Source organism: Salvelinus alpinus, chromosome 29, assembly GCF_045679555.1.
Source record: "Salvelinus alpinus chromosome 29, SLU_Salpinus.1, whole genome shotgun sequence".
NCBI classification, from domain to species: Eukaryota; Metazoa; Chordata; class Actinopteri; order Salmoniformes; family Salmonidae; genus Salvelinus; species Salvelinus alpinus.
In genome coordinates this window covers 22,285,794-22,308,511 of record NC_092114.1, presented here as the reverse complement: position 1 = coordinate 22,308,511, position 22,718 = coordinate 22,285,794, and the positions used below count along the sequence as shown (strand labels likewise).

Sequence of the window (22,718 nt, the reverse complement as noted above, 5' to 3'; positions counted from 1 at the left end):
AGAATGATGGCCACTGTGTTCTGGGGGTCCTTCAATGTGGCAGATATTTGTTGGTACCTTTCCCCAGATCTGTGCCTCGACACAATCCTGTCTCAGGGCTTTACAAACAATTCCTTCAACCTCATAGCTTGGTTTTCACTCTGACATGCACTATCAACTGTGGGACCTTATATAGACAGGTGTGCCTTTCAAAATCATGTCCAATCAATTGAATTTACAACAGGTGGACTTTGATCAAGTTGAAGAAACATCTCAAGGATGATCAATGGAAACAGGATGCACCGGAGCTTAATTTCGAGTCTCATAGCAAAGCGTCTGAATACTTATGTAAATAAGGTATTTCAGCTTTGTCACTATGGGGTATTGGTGTAGATTGAGGAAAACAATGAATTCATTACGTTAATTACAGGCTGTAACGTAACAATGTGGAGATAAGGGGATCTGAACACTTTCCGAATGCACTGTAGTTGCTACAAGATATGTGTTGAATTGGCTATCTAGTTAGTTTGGTCTTTATTTTACAGGCTAGGCCTACCTGCTGCAATGTCTCCCGGCCCACTCGCATACATGCAGCCGATGCGCAAACCATGACTTTTACAGGATTTTCATGACCATATGAAGCCTGTTTGCTATAACTCACTAATTAGCAAGGAATATCAACAAATGTGCACACGTGGCTACACACGGATCTCGCAACCAGGGATGATTGAAGATCCTGCTCAGATATTGGGAGAACAGCAATACATTGCATCCAGACACCACTGATCCTATTCTGATCAGGGCACCTGTTTGATAGGGTGATGTAAACTCAAATCTATAAATGTTAATGTCGAGCCCTAAACACACAGAACATAATTCACATCATTTCAGAAGAGAAGGCGAGTTGCCACAAAACAGTGACAGGATTATTGCACAACATACATACGTCATTCATAAACATGGGTGTTATTCACGTGTTGACAGTACATGCACATTGACCAGGCACACAAACAAAAGCACAATGGTGGTAAGAAAAACACGTGAAAGAGACAGCAAAAACAAAATTGGGATAACAAATTTAAAAACACTGAATCAGCTGATTTAAGAGAAGGTACTATTTACCAATTTATGTAGAATCTGAATCATCCCATGTAAAATGCTGTGGTTGGCATTTAAACATACAAGGACAGGGGGCTTACTGACTGTACCCAGAAACAGTTTCCAATATCCATTAGCATACCGCTTAGAATGAAGCCTATGTGTTGGCCTAACAGACCTGCTACACTGGATGTGCTACTTAAGCTGAGCATGAGCAGCGACTGACATGCTCTCATTGTTGTCAATGAAACCTGCTACACTGGCTGCGTTAGCAGGGTGGGTCTGAAGTGTAAAATTACTCTTTGGTTTGTGTTTCAAGAATTTGTCATGTTGCTCGTGCCCGAGACCACTTGCTGGAGTGGCATGCACTGGGCTGGGGCGACCTGCAGTATACTCAGCCTGGTGCTCAGCCATGCTGTTAGATGCCACGTCCTCCTCATCTGGTTTGGCTTTAGCTTTCACTGGAGAGGGTTTAGCTTTCACTGGAGAGGGTTTAGCTTCTTGCGAGTCATTGCCTTCTGTTGTGGATCCAACTTCAACTGGTTCTTGTTGCATCTCTGCCTGGATGTCGGTATTACCCTCTACCGTTAGCGGGTTGGTATCCTCTGCATCGGTGAAATCGTCCCAACACTCTGAGATAATCTTGTCCTCGCTGTACCGCCCGTCGGCGTTCCTCAGGGTCTCCACGTACCTCCTGGTCGGTTCGTTTCGCGCCCTGTGGGGGGGGCTCCTCTGGCCGACGTAGGTCCTGTCCTGAGCCCCCTGGTTGGCTGCTGGTCCTAGTCGGCGTTTAAGCGGGGAGCATTGAGGGGCGTCCCCCCCTGCCACTGTGTTGTCGTCTGTCACTCTCAGACGAGCCGCAGGCATGGGCTGATCCAAGGCTGGGGGAGAGGGGTCCCTGGGCCCACCGACACGCAGCGGTCTGGTGATGCCATGCTGGATAGCGGCCTGGGCGCTGCCATACATGAAGACCTGAGGAAGACATTTACTGCTTCAGGGACATGCAGGAAACAGTTTGACTGCTGGGTGAGTCAGGGTCAATTCCACTTCAGAACAGGAAGTAAATAGAAATTCTCGTTCAAGAATTTACTACCAATTCACTTCCTGATTCGACGGAATATAAATGGAATTGACCCCAGACCTTGTGACAGTGTTTCTTTGATTGTGTGTGTGTGTGTCCTTACCAGGATGGAGAGCACGATGGTGAGGAGCACAGGGATCTGCAAGGTGACTGGTAGGTCCTTGAGGAGGGCTCGTAGGAACTCGCTGATCCCCTGACCAATGTGCTTCAGAGGCTCCGTGAAGAAGGTGGTGATGGTCATAGTGATAGCCTTCAGAAACAGAGAGATAATACATTATCACACTGCATCCTACAGGTCCAGGAAATAGGCTAAAAGTTAGGTTTAGTTGTCAACAGGGTTGGTCAATTCCATTTCTATTTCAAGTTAATAAAACCCATATTGCAGTCAGACACTGAATTGGATTGATATTGCATTGTTAAATAGACAAAGTTTAAGTTTTAATAAAAGTGAAAATAGCAATATTTACATTTGAGGATACTCAAATAGTTGTTAATTGAGTGACAAGAGTAAGGTATGGGTGACTATCTCTCAGTCCTGGCCTGTTGAATAGGTTAGCCGTCAACAGGGTTAGGTCAATTCTATTTCAATGCAGTCATTTCTGGAAGTAGACTGAAAACTTGAAGTGGAATGTCAGTTTACTTCCTGAATTGGCTAAATGGACTTTCCCTGGTTGCCAAAAATAGGTTACCTTAGTTGGTGGTACAAGAAGGATGGGGTTGACCATGAGGACTTCGTAGTACATCTTACAGGGGTCGTCTTGGAGAGTCATGGCACCTCTGTACCAATCTGTGGTACAGGCAGAGAGGAGTACACTACAGTAGGCTTCACGATAACATAAACCGATGTGCAGTAAACGTAATGCAACAAAATTGTCAAAATGTATAAGGCCATGTGTATGAAGCTATTTTCTTAAAAACGGCATTACATTATTTGCCAGAAACAAGTGAGAAGTAATGTGTACTTTATTGTATAGTCATGCACCAATGATTATGAAAGTATGATGCATTCAATAAAATGTAGTTTCACTTATATTTCTGAGATGATGAAAATCTGATCCCCCTGTGGAAAGATATGTGATGCCATGCTCACATGTTATGTGATGCCATGCTCACATGTTATTTTTACATCTCACCTTTCAAGTTATCCCACCAGTCAATTTTCTTCCTCCCAGTGCATTTTGCGTCGACGCCCTCCATCTTCACCATTTTGTTTTGGTGCTCAGCAAAGGCAATCTGACAGGTCGAGAAAATCCAATAACATATGGTGGATTAACATAGTGTCATTCGTGTGCTGGAGGCTGGTCTAGCAGTAGTGCTGCCACCCCCAGGACCACACAGTTAAAACCCCAGTACTACGACTGCTTTTATCCCTCATCTCCCAATCACAACTAACCGGTCACAGTCGAGCTCTCCTGGCAAGAAATGTTGTTTCTCTCAAGATATTCCTTGGTAGTGTTCCTTAATTCAGTTGAGTTTTGAAGAATAGAGTCGGCATTTAGAAATACCTGAAATAACTGCTATTTCCCTACCTGCTTATAACCCCCCCCCCCCAAAAAAAACATTATTTGCAGAGACCTGAAATAATATTGTAGTGTTTATTTCTACCCTCAGAGAACATGAACCAATCCTGAGTCAGGAAAACCCTACACTGAAGGATGCCAGGAAGCACCTATTCTTTCAGATAATTATATTAATTTACTACTGAACTTTAGGCACCAGACAGTAAGGGGTAATTAGCATGTGGAAATGCATGAGAAGTGTGTGTGTGTGTGTGTCTGTGTGTTGTTAATTTACCTTGTAGAGATAGAACCAATTCCAGACCAGACTGATGAGGAAGCAGATGGCAAAGATTCTCTTGAACTGGACAAACCAGGAGACTATAGACCACAGCTCGCTGCAGATGATGACCACTATGATTAAGACAAACACAGACACCTGGGAGAGAGAGAGGCCCTTTAAATACAGTACCTTCAGAAAGTATTCACACCACTTCACTTATTCAACATTAGACTGTGTTACACCCTGAATTCAAATAGATTCTCACCCATCTACACAATGACATACTGAAAACGTTTAGAAAAATGTTTGCAGATTGACTGAAAATTTAATATCTAATATACCAACCAGTCAAAAGTTCACACCTACTAGTTCCAGGTTTTTTTTAATTTAATTTTTTTACTATTTTCCACATAGTAGAATAATAGTGAAGACATCAATACAATGAAATAACATATGGAATCATGTAGTAACCAAAAGTGTTATCAAAATATATTTAACATACCGGTATATTCAAAGTAGCCACCCTTTGCCTTGATGACAGCTTTGCACACTCTTGGCATTCTCTCAGCCAGCTTCATGAGGTAGTCACCCTGAAATCATTTCAGGGTGACAAGCTGACAAGTCAAGGTGACAAGGTAAAAATCTGTCGTTCTGCCCCCGAGCAAGGCAGTTAACCCACTGTTCACCAGGTGCCGAAGACGTGGATGTCGTTTAAGGCAGCTCCCCGCACCTCTCTGATTCAAAGGGGTTGGGTTAAATGTGGAAGACACATTTCAGTTGTACAACTGACTAGGTATCCCATTCTTGGGCAATACGCCATCCCATCTGGTTTGTGCTTAGTGGGACTATCATTTGTTTTTCAACAGGCTGTGTAAGGGCTATTTGACCAAGAAGGAGAGTGATTGAGTGCTGCATCAGATGACCTGGCCTCCACAAATCACCCGACCTCAACCCACAATTGAGATGGTTTGGGATGAATTCGACCGCAGAGTGAAGGAAAAGCAGCCAGCTCAGCATATGTGGGAACTCCTTCAAGACTGTTGGAAAAGCATTCCAGGTGAAACTGGTTGAGAGAATGCCAAGAGTGTGCAAAGCAGTCAAGGCAAAGGGTGGCTACTTTGAAAATTCTAAAATATATTTAGATTTATTTAACACTTTTTTGGTTACTACATGATTCCATGTGTTATTTCATAGTTTTGATGTCTTCACTATTATTCTACAATGTAGAAAATAGTACAAATAAAGAAAAACCCTTGAATGAGTAGGTGTGTCCAAACTTGACTGGTACTGTAAGTATTCACAACCCTGAGACAATTTTATAAAAAATAAATAAAAATTTAAACACCTTTGGCAGCAATTACAGATTTCTGGGTAAGTCTAAGAGCTTTGCACACTTGGATTGTACAATACTCGCCCATTATTATTTTCAAATGTCTTCAAGCGCCGTCAAATTGGTTTTCCATTTTCAAGTTATGCCATAGATTTTCAAGCAGATTTAAGTCAAAACTAACTCGGCCACTCAGGAACATTCAATGTCTTCCTTGGTAAGCAAGTCCAGTGTAGATTAGGCCTTGTGTTTTAGGTTATTGTCCTACTGAAAGGTGAATTCATCTCCCAGTGTCTGGTGGAAAGCAGACTGAACCAGCTTTTCCTCTAGGATTTTGCTCTCCAGTCCTTAACGATTACAAGCATACCCTTAACATGATGCAGCCAGCACTATGCTTGAAAATATGAAGAGTGGTACTCAGTAATGTGTTCTACAGTATTTGCCCCAAACATAACACTTTGTATTCCGTACAAAAAATGAATTGCCACATTTTTTGCAGTTTTACTTTAGTGCCTTGTTGCAAACAGGATGCATGTTTTGGAATTTTATTCTGTACAGGCTTCCTTTTCACTCTGTTAATTAAGTTAGTATTGTGGCATAACTACAATGTTGATCCATCCTCAGTTTCTCCTATCACAGCCATTAAACTCTGTTTTAAAGTCACCATTGGCCACAGTGAAATCACTGAGTGGTTTCCTTCCTCACCGGCAACTGAGTTAAGGACGCCTGTATCTTTGTACTGACTGGGTTTATTGATACACCCATCCAAAGTGTAATTAAAAACTTTACCATGCTGAATCTATCAGCACTTCACTCAGAGCGCGCAGCTCTCCTGCCAGTCAGTATGGGATATAAAAGTCGTATTTCTTTGTGCAATTAGCAGCTATGAAACAAAACAGCAGAAATACACAGCCAACGTGTATGGTGAAATAGACATTCTTACCCGCCAATACTTTAATCTACCCGCATTTGGCAGGTGTAAATTTTATGTCATGATTGCAAAACCTCCCTGGTGTTTGTGGTTGAATCTGTGTTTGAAATTCACTGCTCGACTGAGGGACCTTACAGATAATTGTATGTGTGGGGTACAGAGATGAGGTAGTCATTCAAAAATCATGTTAAACACCATTAATGCGCACAGAATGAGTCCAACTTAAGCACATTTTTACTCCTGAACATATTTAGGCTTGCCTTAACAAAGGGTTTGAATACTTAGACGCAAGACATTTCAGGTTCTCATTTTTTATTCATTTGTAAAGATGTCTAAAAACATAATTCCACTGACATTATGGGGTATTGAATGAGAAACAATCTCAGTTGAATCAATAGTAAAATTCAGGTTGGAACACAACATTTTGACATTTCTGAAGGCAGTGTAACTTCAATGATAGATATTCCTGCCGCTGGAATGCCAACGAGTGGTGTCAGTTCTGTCTCGTTTGTCTTGAATTGAGTTTAAATTACTGCTCTGAATCGTAGTGGTTTATTTCTACTACTACTGATGAACACAAATGTGCCATTTAGCTTTATGCGCTTCTTAGTCATTGCGTACCAGAGTCAAATTGAGTAGATCAAGATCAGACCTTTTGTTTTTATATCCTGTTGCTTCCTAGCCTATCGTCTTCTCTTGTATGAACGTCAAAAGACATTTCCTCACGTTAAAACACGCTTTTAAAAAAATGATTTCATCCTCAATGCCTGTGTAGCCTACTTTACAAACTGTCTAATCATCAATTCCTTTAGGCCAGGGATGGGCAACTCAAGTCCTCTGGGACCTGATTGGTGTCGCTTTTGCCCCAGCACAAGCTATCACACCGTACTCCAATAATCAACTAATCATGATCTTCAGTTTAGAATGCAATTAGTTTAAAACCAGCTTTGTTTGCCAGGGATGGGGAAAAAGAATGACACCACTCGCCCGTCCCTGCTTTAGGCAAACCACATAAAACATGTGGTGTGTGTGTAACAGTATAGCTTCCGTCCCTCTCCTCGCCCCTACCTGGCCTTGAACCAGGGACCCTCTGCACACATCAACAACTGACACCCACGAAGCATCGTTACCCATCGCGCCACAAAAGCCGCGGCCCTTGCAGAGCAAGGGGAACGACTACTTCAAGGTCTCAGAGCGAGTGACGTCACCAATTGAAACGCTATTAGCGCGCACCACCGCTAACTAGCTAGCCATTTCACATCGATTACATGTGCAGTTGTAAATCCATTTGGTTTTCAGCATCAAAACCCTAGCTCTGCTACGCATTCTCACCTTCATGACTGTGTCGATCTCCACACCAAAGGTGTCCTCAAAGTGCCATCTCCAGGCCTCGTAGTCATGTGGTTTGAGATCCACCAGGATCTGGCTGAGGGCATTGTCCAGAGCCCCCGTTCTCCAGGTGTCCATTCCCTCCAGAAGCTTCCGGATCTCCGTCACCGCTTGCCGAGACAGTTTCACTTTGGCGTCGTAGTGGATATCGTTCTTGAGATCGGTGGGCTGGTGGAAGGAATAGGAAAGGAATAGAATAGTACAACAAAGTATATGCACTTAGCATAGAGATAGCATACTACATTCCAAGGTGGTAACATACATTTAAAAAGGTGGATAATACACAGTGGGGAATTGTTTTACATAAAGAGAATAAGATGCATCGATTGTCAGCGTTCATATGAGTTGAGAGAATGCCAAAACGTACCAGGCCAACTTTTTCAATCTCCTTCAGAAGCTTGGTGAGGAATCGCTTGAACACTGGGTTGCTTGACGGCTGCTGTGCAACCTGTGTAATCTTCTTCTTGTACTCTTCAATCTTAAAATAAAAAACAGAAAAGTGACTGCCACTGTTTAACGAATAAGCATTTGAGATGTTGTCCAAAATAATGTTTGATGTTTAAAATCAGTTTCCAACACTAACCTCTTTTTGTAACCCTTCCACTTTGTTGTTGCACTCCCTTTCTTCCATTTGATCCAAATCCTGGCTGTATTCCCTTCTTTTGGTGGGTACATTAGGGTAATTGTTCAGCTGTGAAGATTACTTTCATTTAGTTATCCAATTACATTAATATCACGAGACAAAACCGTATTTGGCATGTTTGCTGTATTTTCACATTTCATGATTTTGTTTCATATAGTTACTATAATATGGAAAAGGAAAACCACTAACAAAGCAATAGAATGATTTCAACTCATGTCACGGAAACATGCATTGCACAGCTGCTTTGTAATGTACCTCAGCAGGCTGAGCCGGCTTTCTCATAGTCTTTGAGCTTGCATCGTAGTTCAACATATCATGCGGATCAAGCCATTCGTCGTCGTCCATCTGCCCTTGAGCAACCAGCAATAGGCTGCACACAGCAACAGTGATGTGCATCACGACAGCACTTGTTGACGTCTTCACGTTAAAATGTCTAACGTTAGCCAATGGAATAGCTAGCTAACAAACTACAAAGAACTCGGGGCTTATAAGCCAGAAACAGACACCCTAAATAAACCCAACAGAGCAATAAACATCAATGACAACATAGCTGCATATTCTTCTGAACTGGTGTAACTGAACAACAGTAGCGTTAGCTATAACTAGTTCCTGTAGCTAAACTATAACTAGTTCCTGTAGCTAGCTGCTATCAAATCAACAACGGGAAAATTAAATAACAACTAGGTAACAGACTAACATAGAATTTACCATAAATAATATATATATATATATGGATAATGTACTAAACGTAGAATATGCTAGCAACTGACAGTCCGTACTATTTTCTAACGCGCAGGTCTGAGAACTTTTGACAGAGATTCTTCTTCGTGTAGGTTTCAGTCAGACTATGACGACATGTTGCTTATTGCTACCATTCACAGGTCGGAGTGCGTATTGCACATTTTGCAAAAAAAAGGTGAAGGGAAAAATGTAATTGCGTCACCATCTAACCCTGCACCTATACACCCAGTGCTTTGTGGGTGCCGGTACTGTTTAAATGTTTTATTTAAACTTTATTTAACGAGGCAAATCAGTTAAGAATAAATTATTATTTACAATGACTGCCTAGGAACAGTGGGTTGACTGCCTTGTTCAGGGGCAGAACAGTAGGTTGACTGCCTTGTTCAGGGGCAGAATGACAGATTTTTACCTTGTCAGCTCAGGGATTCGATATAGCAACCTTTAGGTTCCTGGCCCAACGCTCTAACCACTAGGCTACCTGCCGCCCCACACTTAGGTGCAGGAGCTCCACAATACTTTTCAGTTAATATTGTATAAAAGGAACAGGAGCTCAAAAAGCAAGTCACCCACTGACCGTCCCCAAAAACCCACCACCCATCCCACTACTTTGCCCCTAAACAATCCTAGACCGTCGGAAAATGGAACCCTTTGTCTCAAAACTTCCTATAGATCTTCTGCACTAAAATGTCTCACACCCAAACATTTCTCTGCTGCTGCAACTACCACACTTCTGTGATTTCTGCTCCATCAGTACAGTGCAGTTGATCACCATGGCTATAAACACAAATAATCCAACCTTACTAAAACTCATCCTCGCTCTCTCGAGGCCTACTCACCAGGGTCCTCCCAGTCGACATACTCACCCTTGGGCTATCCTCTTCTCAAATCAAATCAAATCAAATCAAATTTTATTAGTCACATACACATGGTTAGCAGATGTTAATGCGAGTGTAGCGAAATGCTTGTGCTTCTAGTTCCGACAATGCAGTAATAACCAACAAGTAATCTAACCTAACAATTCCACAACTACTACCTTACACACACACACAAGTGTAAAGGGATAAAGAATATGTACATAAAGATATATGAATGAGTGGTGGTACAGAACGGCATGGCAGATGCAGTAGATGGTATAGAGTACGGTATATACATATGAGATGAGTACTGTAGGGTATGTAAACATAAAGTGGCATAGTTTAAAGTGGCTAGTGGTACATGTATTACATAAAGATGGCAAGATGCAGTAGATGATATAGAGTACAGTATATACATATGAGATGGGTAATGTAGGGTATGTAAACATTATATTAAGTGGCATTGTTTAAAGTGGCTAGTGGTACATTTTTACATAATTTCCATCAATTCCCATTTTTAAAGTGGCTGGAGTTGAGTCAGTATGTTGGCAGCGGCCGCTAAATGTTAGTGGTGGCTGTTTAACAGTCTGATGGCCTTGAGATAGAAGCTGTTTTTCAGTCTCTCGGTCCCTGCTTTGATGCACCTGTACTGACCTCGCCTTCTGGATGATAGCGGGGTGAACAGGCAGTGGCTTGGGTGGTTGTTGTCCTTGATGATCTTTATGGCCTTCCTGTGACATCGGGTGGTGTAGGTGTCCTGGAGGGCAGGTAGTTTGCCCCTGGTGATGCGTTCTGCAGACCTCACTACCCTCTGGAGAGCCTTACGGTTGTGGGCGGAGCAGTTGCCGTACCAGGCGGTGATACAGCCCGACAGGATGCTCTCGATTGTGCATCTGTAGAAGTTTGTGAGTGCTTTTGGTGACAAGCCGAATTTCTTCAGCCTCCTGAGGTTGAAGAGGCGCTGCTGCGCCTTCTTCACAACGCTGTCTGTGTGGGTGGACCAATTCAGTTTGTCCGTGATGTGTACACCGAGGAACTTAAAACTTTCCACCTTCTCCACTACTGACCCGTCGATGTGGATAGGGGGGTGCTCCCTCTGCTGTTTCCTGAAGTCCACAATCATCTCCTTTGTTTTGTTGACGTTGAGTGTGAGGTTATTTTCCTGACACCACACTCCGAGGGCCCTCACCTCCTCCCTGTAGGCCGTCTCGTCGTTGTTGGTAATCAAGCCTACCACTGTAGTGTCATCCGCAAACTTGATGATTGAGTTGGAGGCGTGCATGGCCACGCAGTCGTGGGTGAACAGGGAGTACAGGAGAGGGCTCAGAACGCACCCTTGTGGGGCCCCAGTGTTGAGGATCAGCGGGGTGGAGATGTTGTTACCTACCCTCACCACCTGGGGGCGGCCCGTCAGGAAGTCCAGGACCCAGTTGCACAGGGCGGGGTCGAGACCCAGGGTCTCGAGCTTGATGACGAGTTTGGAGGGTACTATGGTGTTAAATGCTGAGCTGTAATCGATGAACAGCATTCTCACATGGGTATTCCTCTTGTCCAGATGGGTTAGGGCAGTGTGCAGTGTGGTTGCGATTGCGTCGTCTGTGGACCTATTGGGTCGGTAAGCAAATTGGAGTGGGTCTAGGGTGTCCGGTAGGGTGGAGGTGATATGGTCCTTGACTAGTCTCTCAAAGCACTTCATGATGACGGAAGTGAGTGCTACGGGGCGGTAGTCGTTTAGCTCAGTTACCTTAGCTTTCTTGGGAACAGGAACAATGGTGGCCCTCTTGAAGCATGTGGGAACAGCAGACTGGGATAAGGATTGATTGAATATGTCCGTAAACACACCAGCCAGCTGGTCTGCGCATGCTCTGAGGACGCGGCTGGGAATGCCGTCTGGGCCTGCAGCCTTGCGAGGGTTAACACGTTTAAATGTTTTACTCACCTCGGCTGCAGTGAAGGAGAGCCCGCAGGTTTTGGTAGGGGGCCGTGTCAGTGGCACTGTATTGTCCTCAAAGCGGGCAAAAAAGTTGTTTAGCCTGTCTGGGAGCAAGACATCCTGGTCCGCGACGGGGCTGGTTTTCTTTTTGTAATCCGTGATTGACTGTAGACCCTGCCACATACCTCTTGTGTCTGAGCTGTTGAATTGCGACTCGATTTTGTCTCTGTACTGGGACTTAGCCTGTTTGATTGCCTTGCGGAGAGAATAGCTACACTGTTTGTATTCGGTCATGCTTCCGGTCACCTTGCCCTGGTTAAAAGCAGTGGTTCGCGCTTTCAGTTTCACGCGAATGCTGCCGTCAATCCACGGTTTCTGGTTTGGGAATGTTTTTATCGTTGCTGTGGGTACGACATCGTCAATGCACTTCCTAATGAACTCGCTCACCGAATCAGCATATTCGTCAATATTGTTGTTGGACGCGATGCGGAACATATTCCAATCCGCGTGATCGAAGCAGTCTTGAAGCGTGGATTCAGATTGGTCGGACCAGCGTTGAACAGACCTGAGCGCGGGAGCTTGTTGTTTGAGTTTCTGTTTGTAGGCTGGAATCAACAAAATGGAGTCGTGGTCAGCTTTTCCGAAAGGGGGGCGGGGGAGGGCCTTATATGCGTCGCGGAAATTAGTATAACAATGATCTAGGGTTTTTCCAGCCCTGGTAGCACAATCGATATGCTGATAGAATTTAGGGAGTTTTGTTTTTAGATTAGCCTTGTTAAAATCCCCAGCTACGATGAATGCAGCCTCAGGGTGTGTGGTTTCCAGTTTACAAAGAGTCAGATAAAGTTCGTTCAGGGCCATCGATGTGTCTGCTTGGGGGGGAATATATACGGCTGTGATTATGATTGAAGAGAATTCCCTTGGTAGATAATGCGGTCGACATTTGATTGTGAGGAGTTCTAGATCAGGTGAACAGAATGACTTGAGTTCCTGTGTGTTGTTATGATGATCACACCACTTCTCGTTAATCATAAGGCATACCCCCCCGCCCCTCTTCTTACCGGAAAGATGTTTGTTTCTGTCGGCGCGATGCATGAAGAAACCAGCTGGCTGCACCGACTCCGTTAGCGTCCCTTGAGTTAGCCATGTTTCCGTGAAGCAGAGCACGTTGCAATCCCTGATGTCTCTCTGGAATGCTACCCGTGCTCGGATTTCATCAACCTTATTGTCAAGAGACTGGACATTGGCGAGTAGTATGCTAGGGAGTGGAGCGCGATGTGCCCGTCTCCGAAGCCTGACCACGAGACCGCCTCGTTTGCCCCTTTTTCGGCGTCGCACAGGGTCGCCGGCTGGGATCAGATCCATTGTATTGGGTGGAAGGCAAAACACTGGATCCGTTCCGGGAAAGTCATATTCCTGGTAGGAACGATGATGAGTTGACGTTAATCGTATATTCAGTAGTTCCTCCCGACTGTATGTAATGAAACCTAAGATTACCTGGGGTACCGATGTAAGAAATAACACATAAAAAAACAAAAAACTGCATATTTTCCAAGGAACGCGAAGCGAGGCGGCCATCTCTTTTCGGCGCCGGAAGTATTCTCTCTTCACTGTCTCAGCACAGGAAATGTTCTGCCCCACTTGAACTCTGGCAATCTCAACATGTTCCTCTCTCACAGGGCCCTTCGGATCCCCAGTTGCATGGGCACCCATACAGATTTTGGCTTTCAATCTTCAATAGCTCTTATACAAAGTATGCCATGACTACGAAAATGATATATTCTGACTCGGGGCAGGATGGACAAAAATCTACTGCTTTTCTTGTTGAAATTTCGTGGGTGTTTTTCCTTCGGCTTGCGATCTTCAATGCCACTTAGACAAAACGTGCCTATGGAAATTATATATTCTGAATCAGAGGAGGATGGGCAAAAATCCACAATCTATTTTTATAAATTTTTTGAAAAAGGTGTGGATTGTTCTCCATCAACCCCTGATTCAGGATATACCATATTCATAGTCATGGCATGTTTGATTCAATAGCTATTGACGAGAGAAAACCAATCCACCATGGCTACTCCCGCCTCTAGTAGTTGATCTAGAAGTGTTTGGAGAGACTACAGAAAGATAGGGAGGGTGTTGATCCATCTGATTGGAGAGACTACAGAAATATAGGGAGGGTGTTGATTCATCTGATTGGAGAGACTACAGAAAGATAGGGAGGGTGTTGATCCATCTGATTGATTTAAGACACGTCTGTTACTGTGTATCAGGATTTTGTGGCCATTTACACAGATGGTTCAACAGTTCCAAGGACAGGACGTACTTGGTCGGCATTTGTAGTGCAGGAATGTGGGGTGGCAGTCAGGACACGTATTACAGATCATCTGGCTGTATATACGGCGGAGCTGATGGCCATACTGTTGGCCTTGCAGTGGGTAGAGGAAGTCAAGCCAGACAGAGTAGTTATTTGCTCTGATTCATGTGCAGTGTTGATGAGTCTCCAGTCCTCTAGGTCACGTAGCAGACAATACCTGCTTTATGAGGTGCTACAAACCCATGGCAGGATTAGACAGATGGGTATAAAAAGAAGATTTACTTGGGTCCCAGCCCATGTGGGGGTGGAGGGGAATGAGGTAGTTGATGTACTGGCTAAACAAGCACTTAGTAGTGGGGATGTTGATGTTGTAGTTTCAATGAACAAGGCAGAGACAAAAAGCCTGATATTGACAGTGATGGTGCCGGGATGGCAGGAGAAGTGGAATAGAGATACTAAGGGCTGGCATTTATTTCAAGTACAGAGGAAATTTGGGGAGGGGAGGATGGCAAGAAGGGACAGAAGAGAGGAAGCTATTTGTACAAGATTAAGGGTGAATAAGACCTTAAATGTGATAGGAAAGCATCCAACAGGAAAGTGTGATTATTGCCAGGAAACAGAGACCATGGAGCATGTATTGCTCCAGTTTGGTCAGTATCAGAGAGATTTAAAAAAAATGTATTTAGCCTTTATTTAACTAGGCAAGTCAGTTTAGAAAAAAAAATCATATTTACAATGACGGCCTACCAAAAGGCAAAAGGCCTCCTGCAGGGACGGGGGCCTGTGATTAAAAAATAAAAATAAATACAGTATAAATAAAGGACAAAACACACACCACAACAAGAGAGAACACAACACTACATAAAGAGAGACCTAAGACGACAACATAAAAAAGACAGCAACACATGACAACACAGCATGGTACCAACACAACAACATGGTAGCAGCACAAGAGAGGCAGAAATCTAGTATGAGGGAGAAGGGGATACAGGAAATTAGTTTAAAGAGTATATCGAGTAGAACGTCATTAGGTATAGTCTCAAATATTTTGTTATATTTTTTATGAACAACGGGGCATACAGGTAGGATTTAGTTTATCCAGCTTTGGTCCACACTCCAGTACAGTAGGTGGCGGTAATGCACCATAACGTTGGATGTAAACCGCTGATAAACCCCACCGAAGAAGAAAAGCAAAAACCGAATATCCACAAAATATTCCAATTTTACCTCATTAAGTAGTAGGCAACAGTGACAGCAAATTCATTTGTTGACAATTATGTGTCGAAAACAGCACTACAAGTTGCCGTGCTGCTTGACAATTGAGGTTATAAACTTTGATCAGAGGAGAAGGAACTGCCTGTCCAGTCTGCGCATCCAATCGCCTTGGTCCCGAACGCTTACTAAACCAATAACAAGCTTCAAATCTGCTGCGATTCAGGTTATGGAATAAAGAAAACGATGGCTCTACAGGATGAAGCTGCCGCGGTTAATGCTCGTGATGTAGAATTGCAGGCGCATATGCTCTTATTTCAAAACAATTTGGAGGTGTAAGAAATTGTATTAGATAATGGTAACTTGTTTTAACCACTTCTCAGCACAAGCTATACTTGGCACAACATCCACCCATCCCCCACTATACCCCCACACTTTGTACCCTATTAAGTAACCACAGACCCACACACTCAACCCTCCCCCATGAATAGGCCCCTGTTAAAACAGACGCACATGCATTCTGCTCAAGGATGAGACTTTAAGACAAAGAACTGTGGGAAGGGCCAATGGAAACGTCAACATCAGGCCGAACTGGACTACCCACGACCCAGATCGACCAATCGGAAGGCCAGACTACCAGATCAACCTACTTTGCTTGTTGCCTATATAATCTGTATGAACTGTTTTAGAGGCCGCTCTTCCGACGATTCCATACGAGTCAGACAGAAGGAGCCGTGCTGCACGATTTACTAAGATATCTTTGCATCTAAATAAACGGCCTTATTATATAATTATCCACCTCGTCCTATGTCTCTACTTGATCTCCTGTCTCCAGTAAACGTTTTACTAACAGAAACTTGGTAAGCAGAGGATGGTTGTTAAAACCTTTGATTTCGGTCCATAGAAAGTTCAAGAGACAGGAGGCGAGTGGGAGAAAGATTCCAGAAGGAGGGGTGACCTGGCTGCAGGAGAAATTCGGTGATTCATCTCGCCTCAAGAATACTGATCAAAGAGCTCGACAAATATAAGGTAAGCAGAGCCGGTTAAATCGAAATCTGCATATTATATTATAGTCAATTACCCAAATTAAGATCAGTGTTTCTGAGGCTGAGTATGAATTGCTATTATATTTATGTGAAATTGTTTAGAATCTAAGGCATTGTGTAAAGATATCTAAGTATTAATAGGTCAAAGACTTGTTCACACAGTCTGGCACTAGTCGATATTTGATCGACTAGATGTACAGTGAAGAATAAGCTTTAAAAGGACTCACATAGTCGGGCCATAAGTGAAAGTCGACCACTAGGGGTTACCGTGAAGAATCCACAAAAATAAAAATAAAAATAAAGGGGATTCATATAGGCGGGCCATAGCTTATATCAGCTAGGGGTTACCGTGAGGAATCCATAAATAAAGATGAGGTCCATATAGTCGGGCAATAGTTGAATTGGCAATCAACTAAGTGTTACCGTGAGGACCCATAAAAAAATAAAAATAAAAAAATAAAAAAATTAATATAAATTAAAATTAGATTCAAATAGTCGGGCAATAGATTGATCAGCTAGGTGTTACCGTGAAGAATCTAATGTGATATTGTCAAGTTAAGGCTAAGATAGCTAAGGTATGTGCAGGTTCGAAGTTGACGTGGGTTGAAGCCCTGCCCCTGGCATTGATGGCCATGAGAGCCTCGCCAGGTGCAGGCACCCATCTCTCTCCTCATGGGATAATGACTGGTAGTCATGCTTGGTCCACCAAGGGAGGGAGGTCATATGCCCGCCCTTGATGTACAACAAATTGTAATGTCTGATAATTGACGGAACTTTCTGCAGCTCTCTCCAAACAGATTCACAAGGTCCAAGAAGGGGAGCTGACGAGAGATCCGGCACCACGGAAGGTAAAAAATTGGTGACTGGGTGGGGTTAAAGTCCACAAGAGAAAGTGGCTAGAACCCAGGTGGACTGGACCGTACGAAGTGAAGGAGGTTACTTCACACTCAGTCCAGGTCAAAGGTAAATCAGGCGCACCTTGGCACCACCTCACACATTGCACTCCAGCCCCAATCCCTTCTAGAACACTGACAGAAGTCAGAGCTGATTTAAACAGCTTAAATTCGATTCCAAATGAAGACATTCCTGACTCAGGGGATGCGGCATCAAACTCCGCCTCCCCTGAAAAAGGAACCTCGCCCAGTTAGAGGGACATTTCTCCCTCCCTGGGCAAGGCTAGGGATATCTGGCCCCTTATTTGTGATATTCCTCCACACACTCATAACTCTTAGAATAGTTTGGGGGTGGAGAGCTATACAGAGAATGGACAGAAGATGGCAGTATTGCAGCACTCAACGGTCTCCCAGCAAACGGGGAGCCTGTGACAGAGAAAAAAATTAAAACCAATTCGGAGTAGAGAGAATACGTTTAATAACTTATTTAGGTTAAATTTACAGACTAATGATATTATTGTTATGGATTGGCTGACATGCGATATAAATTTAGCGAAGTATATGGTAAGTTTACACTTTGGAATGGAGAAAGTTGAGAAGTCGATTTTACTTATACGATAGTTTTGCTGCTAAACTCAGTTGGAGTAACTAGATGTTTTGCCTAGAGGCATGAATAAGACAGTCATTTTTTGTATTATATTGGCTAGTTGTTGTGTTCTGAACACAGGTTGAGCGCTAGTAAACGCATATCTTTATTTGAACTATACTAATCTATTTGATAAAAGTACTAAACCTGAATATTTAACATTTGATAATGATTGGCAAATCCATATATTTAACCACAACTTTGAATTTAGCATTGGGTATTATAGGAGGAACGGGATACAATTTGTACTTTCCCCACCGGGTGTGGCCGTATTGAATTATGCTAGAGAAAATTGGTTGTGTCATTTAGAGGGAAAATGTGTACTTTATAGCTTTGAGATACTTTTCAAAAGTTGCTGAAAGTTATTGGTTTTTGTTTAGGTAACACCAGAGAATTCGAACAATAAGTAAACGTATTCTAAACGTGATCTGTTTTCATTATGGGGAACAATGAACGACTCGCAACCTGGTATGGCTGGCAGGGAGTTTTTAAAGGGACAGTACACGTTTATCACAGTTCTGTTACATGTAACATCGGGGAAATTTTAAACGAATGATTTAAGGGTATTATCATAATTATTAGGTTTTGTTTTTGTGGTAAACGTTTGGGTTAAGGGGTTTTCCGTGTTCCCAGAGACAAGATATCTTAAAAGAATACACTCATATTGGAATAGGAGTTTTACTTTCTGAGTTTTATTTAGGCAAGGGACTTTGAGAAGATAAAGGGTTATTTTGGTATGTCTAGATATGGTATGGAACACGAATGTAGGTGTAACCTTTTTGACCTATTTTCGTTGCATTTTCCGGTGACTTGATCACTCACGGGGGAATGTAGTGAGAATAATGAATTTGTGTCATTTGGGATACTAGTTTATAACTCTTGACCATAAGGTTAGCATTTGTTTTGGCCATTAGAAGATAGAGATAGGTTTATTAAGGTTATGTAAGGACTTTAGAGATTGACACTATAAGACATGTTGTTATTTTTAAATCCATTTGGGATAGATAAAGTCAAAACAGTGAGACACTTAGTTAATATTGCAAAAGAACACATAGTTGTTATTGACTATTATTAGAAAAAGGCAGACAGATGGGTCTACCCCGCACTGTTGAGACCTTGAAGGTTTGAGAGTAGAGTGGGGAGGGTGGACCAGGAAATGAGCAAGGTAGGCTGTGAAATAAGATAGGACAGAAGGGGGTTAACACATATAAGCAGCACAGATACATTTTAAAGTAGATAAGTCACTTGACAGAGAATTGGAAAAGAATAGATATGAATGTACGCCCAAGGGAGAATTGGATATGCGGCGAATGAAAGGGACGTTTCTATATTATAATGTACTAAGTCATTATTTAGAGTAGGTAAGGTTGATACCTGGCCAGAGCCAGGTATCAAACGGGGGAGGGGTACATTGTGGTCTAGGATAGGATGGGGCCTATTGGATAATAAACTTATTTAAAATTAAACATTTCTAGCTAAAAAATAGGCATAGAAGTTAAATATATAATCAGATAGAACAAATGAGATACTGTTTGTTAACCAAACCTGTATGTCCAAGATTTTATGCATTGCAGGTGAATTAAAGGAGAAGGTGATTCACTCGACCTGGGGGCATATCGCACTTGGAGGGGGAGACACACTGACACTGCCGAATGATCACAGAGTTAAGGAGAAGAACCGTTGCTAATAGAGTTCGGGGATCAACTCCTTAATGAAGAATTCCCTGACCCCGACCTTTCCTCACTGTGTACGTTCATAGAAGTGAAAGTGTTGCTTGATCTCTGGCTGATGATGTGTTCTCTGGGAGAGGGTGGGGCTTTACAGGACTGCTTGTGGTCCTGAGCTGTCTGATTAGGATACGATGGGGATGTTACCATCACAGTGCTGCCAGAACCACCACCAGTTCCAACGGACCAGGGTTCAGCCGGCCTCCTCCACCACTTCAAGACCAAGTCCCACGCCCTCACCTAAGCTCTCCAATCTGGTACAGATAATAAATATAAAAGACATCTCAGATAGTGAACAATTGGGGACTGAAACTGGTTATGAGGAAAGGGAGAATATGTGGTTGGCCTACAAAACACTTAATAGAAAGGACTGTGTCGTATGTGGACATGCCAGACCTATTCTGGCTGCTCACCCATTTGCCCTAAGTAATGGGGAAGGTTGGATGTGTATATTGGAAAGTTTAAGCCAAATTCAACCAAAAATTCAAATCCAAATTCAAAACTCTGAGTTTTGTGTTCCCAGAAGTCCCTCCCCAGAAGGTACCGTGGGGAGTTAAGGCATATGGAGGATATTACAGCTGTATCACTGGTACAGGTAGGGGTATAGACTATGGGAGGCTCCCTACTACTACCTGCATCACTAATGCCACTATTAACTAGAGGTGTTGCTGATGTATGGTGGATGTGTGGACCTGCCAGGCGGTTGACCCCATTTTTGAAAGGAAATTGTCGTTGCACATGTGTTTTGGCCAGTCTGATACCACCATTGCCTATTATTGAGGTTATAGCTAACCAACTTCTGGGAGCTGCACATGACACAGAGACTCGGTACCAACCCAGGAGACGGCAGAACCGTGACGCTCCTTGGTCCGAGGGTACAGATAACATGCACACCAACCTGTTGGGGTCCCAATAGGGGTCCCCCACGAATACCAGACATCAAACAGGAATGATGGCCTGTGGCATTTATTGCCCATTTTTGGCCCAGCTATTGTTGATGCTAAGCAGAATGCCTGGATCAATTATATCTACTATAATCAACAATGATTTGGTAATTACACCCACACAGTACTTACGGGGATGGCTGAACGATTGGATGCTACCTCTCAAACCAGTAGACAAAATAGACTAGAACTGGACATGATTCTGGCCAACCAGGGAGGTGTATGTAAAATGATTGGAGAACAGTGTTGCACGTTTGATCCTAACAATACTAGTCCGGATGGGAGCATTTCAAAAGCTCTGAGTGGGTTGGCAAGGTTATCAGTGGAGATGAAGGGTCTTGCAGGTGTGGAGGAGAGTGGACTGTTCTCTGGCTGGGAGGTTGGTTTGGTAAGTACACTACAATGATGGTTACTGGATTTCTGACTCTAGTTGTTGTTTTTCTTATGCTCATGTGCTGTGCTGCCTGTATCATACCTTGTTTGAAGAAGTCTGTTACAGATGTGGCAAGGAGGCTGATACGGAATCAAGCTTTCGCAGGAGAGTGGGCCTGACAGAGGAGGACCCTTGGTTTGCTGTAGTGGAGGTTGTCGAATGAATAAAAAGTGATGTTTGTCCTCCCTGTTGTGAAGGTTTGAAGTTCCCGGGTGGCGACGAGCCCACCTGGTACAGGTTGTATAGAGGGATGGACCTGAGGGTTTAACATTTTCTCGTTTTTTGGTTAATAATGTCCAGAAACTGGGCAATTGGACTCAACAAGGCTTTGAGGCGGTCCATGGACAATTGGCAGCTACATCCCTGATGGCATTTCAAAATAGAATCGCGGTGGATATGTTATTGGCAGAACGGGGGGGGGTCTGTGCCATGTTTGGTGAGCAGTGTTGTACTTTCATTCCCAACAACACAGCTACGGATGGGAGTCTGACTGTAGCATTGGAGGGACTTCGTAACCTTAATGGTAAGATGAAACAGCATTCTGGAGTGGACACTTCTATGTGGGACTCATGGATGGATGCTTTTGGTAAATATAAGACGCTGGTTTCCTCTATCCTAGTATCTATTTCCGTTTTTGCGGGCATTCTTGTACTTTGTGGATGCTGTTGCATTCCATGTGCGCGCACGCTTGCTAGCCGTGTTATCACTGCTGCAATAGACCCTAATCAGGAAAGGGCCCAAATGTTCCCATTGCTTGATGATGGGGAAGCTGGACCTGTCTATCTATTTGAGGACTAAGAAACTTTTATGTCACGTCTCTTGTGAGACGTGAAGAGGGGGAATTAAAATTTGTCTTCTGACAAATTTTATCCCATAGCTTTGTCTTTTTTACTTTTATGTCACGTCTCTTGTGAGACGTGAAGAGGGGGAATAAAAATGTGTCTTCTGACAAATTTTATCCCATAGCTTTGTCTTTTTTACTTTTATGTCACGTCTCTTGTGAGACGTGAAGAGGGGGAATTAAAATTTGTCTTCTGCCAAATTTTATCCCATAGCTTTGTCTTTTTTTACTTTTATGTCACGTCTCTTGTGAGACGTGAAGAGGGGGAATCAAAATTCGGACAAATTTTAACTAGTTTATTCACGTCTATAAGACGTGAAGAGGGGGATTTGTAAGAAATTGTATTAGATAATGGTAACTTGTTTTAACCACTTCTCAGCACAAGCTATACTTGGCACAACATCCACCCATCCCCCACTATACCCCCACACTTTGTACCCTATTAAGTAACCACAGACCCACACACTCAACCCTCCCCCATGAATAGGCCCCTGTTAAAACAGACGCACATGCATTCTGCTCAAGGATGAGACTTTAAGACAAAGAACTGTGGGAAGGGCCAATGGAAACGTCGACATCAGGCCGAACTGGACTACCCACGACCCAGATCGACCAATCGGAAGGCCAGACTACCAGATCAACCTACTTTGCTTGTTGCCTATATAATCTGTATGAACTGTTTTAGAGGCCGCTCTTCCGACGATTCCATACGAGTCAGACAGAAGGAGCCGTGCTGCACGATTTACTAAGATATCTTTGCATCTAAATAAACGGCCTTATTATATAATTATCCACCTCGTCCTATGTCTCTACTTGATCTCCTGTCTCCAGTAAACGTTTTACTAACAGAGGTCAAGTTGAATAGTTAACGCACTGAATATACACTGGATTAATTAGAAAATAAAAT

General features: G+C 43.2%; 1 protein-coding gene across 1 annotated transcript; it reads right to left on the bottom strand.

Moving 5' to 3' along the window:
• Nucleotides 1-1,079: 1,079 nt before the first annotated feature.
• Nucleotides 1,080-9,065, bottom strand: LOC139559315 (chloride channel CLIC-like protein 1). The gene is made up of 9 exons (XM_071375204.1): nt 8,483-9,065; nt 8,168-8,275; nt 7,952-8,062; nt 7,528-7,752; nt 3,953-4,093; nt 3,292-3,391; nt 2,848-2,945; nt 2,262-2,408; nt 1,080-2,049 (listed from the first exon to the last, which is right to left on the bottom strand). Exons 1-9 carry the CDS (start codon nt 8,621-8,623, stop codon nt 1,273-1,275), a joined length of 1,848 nt encoding a protein of 615 aa, XP_071231305.1. The 5' UTR covers nt 8,624-9,065; the 3' UTR covers nt 1,080-1,272.
• Nucleotides 9,066-22,718: the final 13,653 nt, after the last annotated feature.

Excerpts from the sequence above, each read along its gene's own strand:
- LOC139559315 (XM_071375204.1), bottom strand. The coding sequence starts at position 8,623 with ATGCACATCACTGTTGCTGTGTGCAGCCTATTGCTGGTTGCTCAAGGG. Across the intron at positions 2,946-3,291 it reads CTGGTGGGATAACTTGAAAG|ATTGGTACAGAGGTGCCATG; the intron begins GTGAGATGTAAA and ends CCTGTACCACAG. Across the intron at positions 2,050-2,261 it reads CCATCGTGCTCTCCATCCTG|GTCTTCATGTATGGCAGCGC; the intron begins GTAAGGACACAC and ends TGTCTTCCTCAG.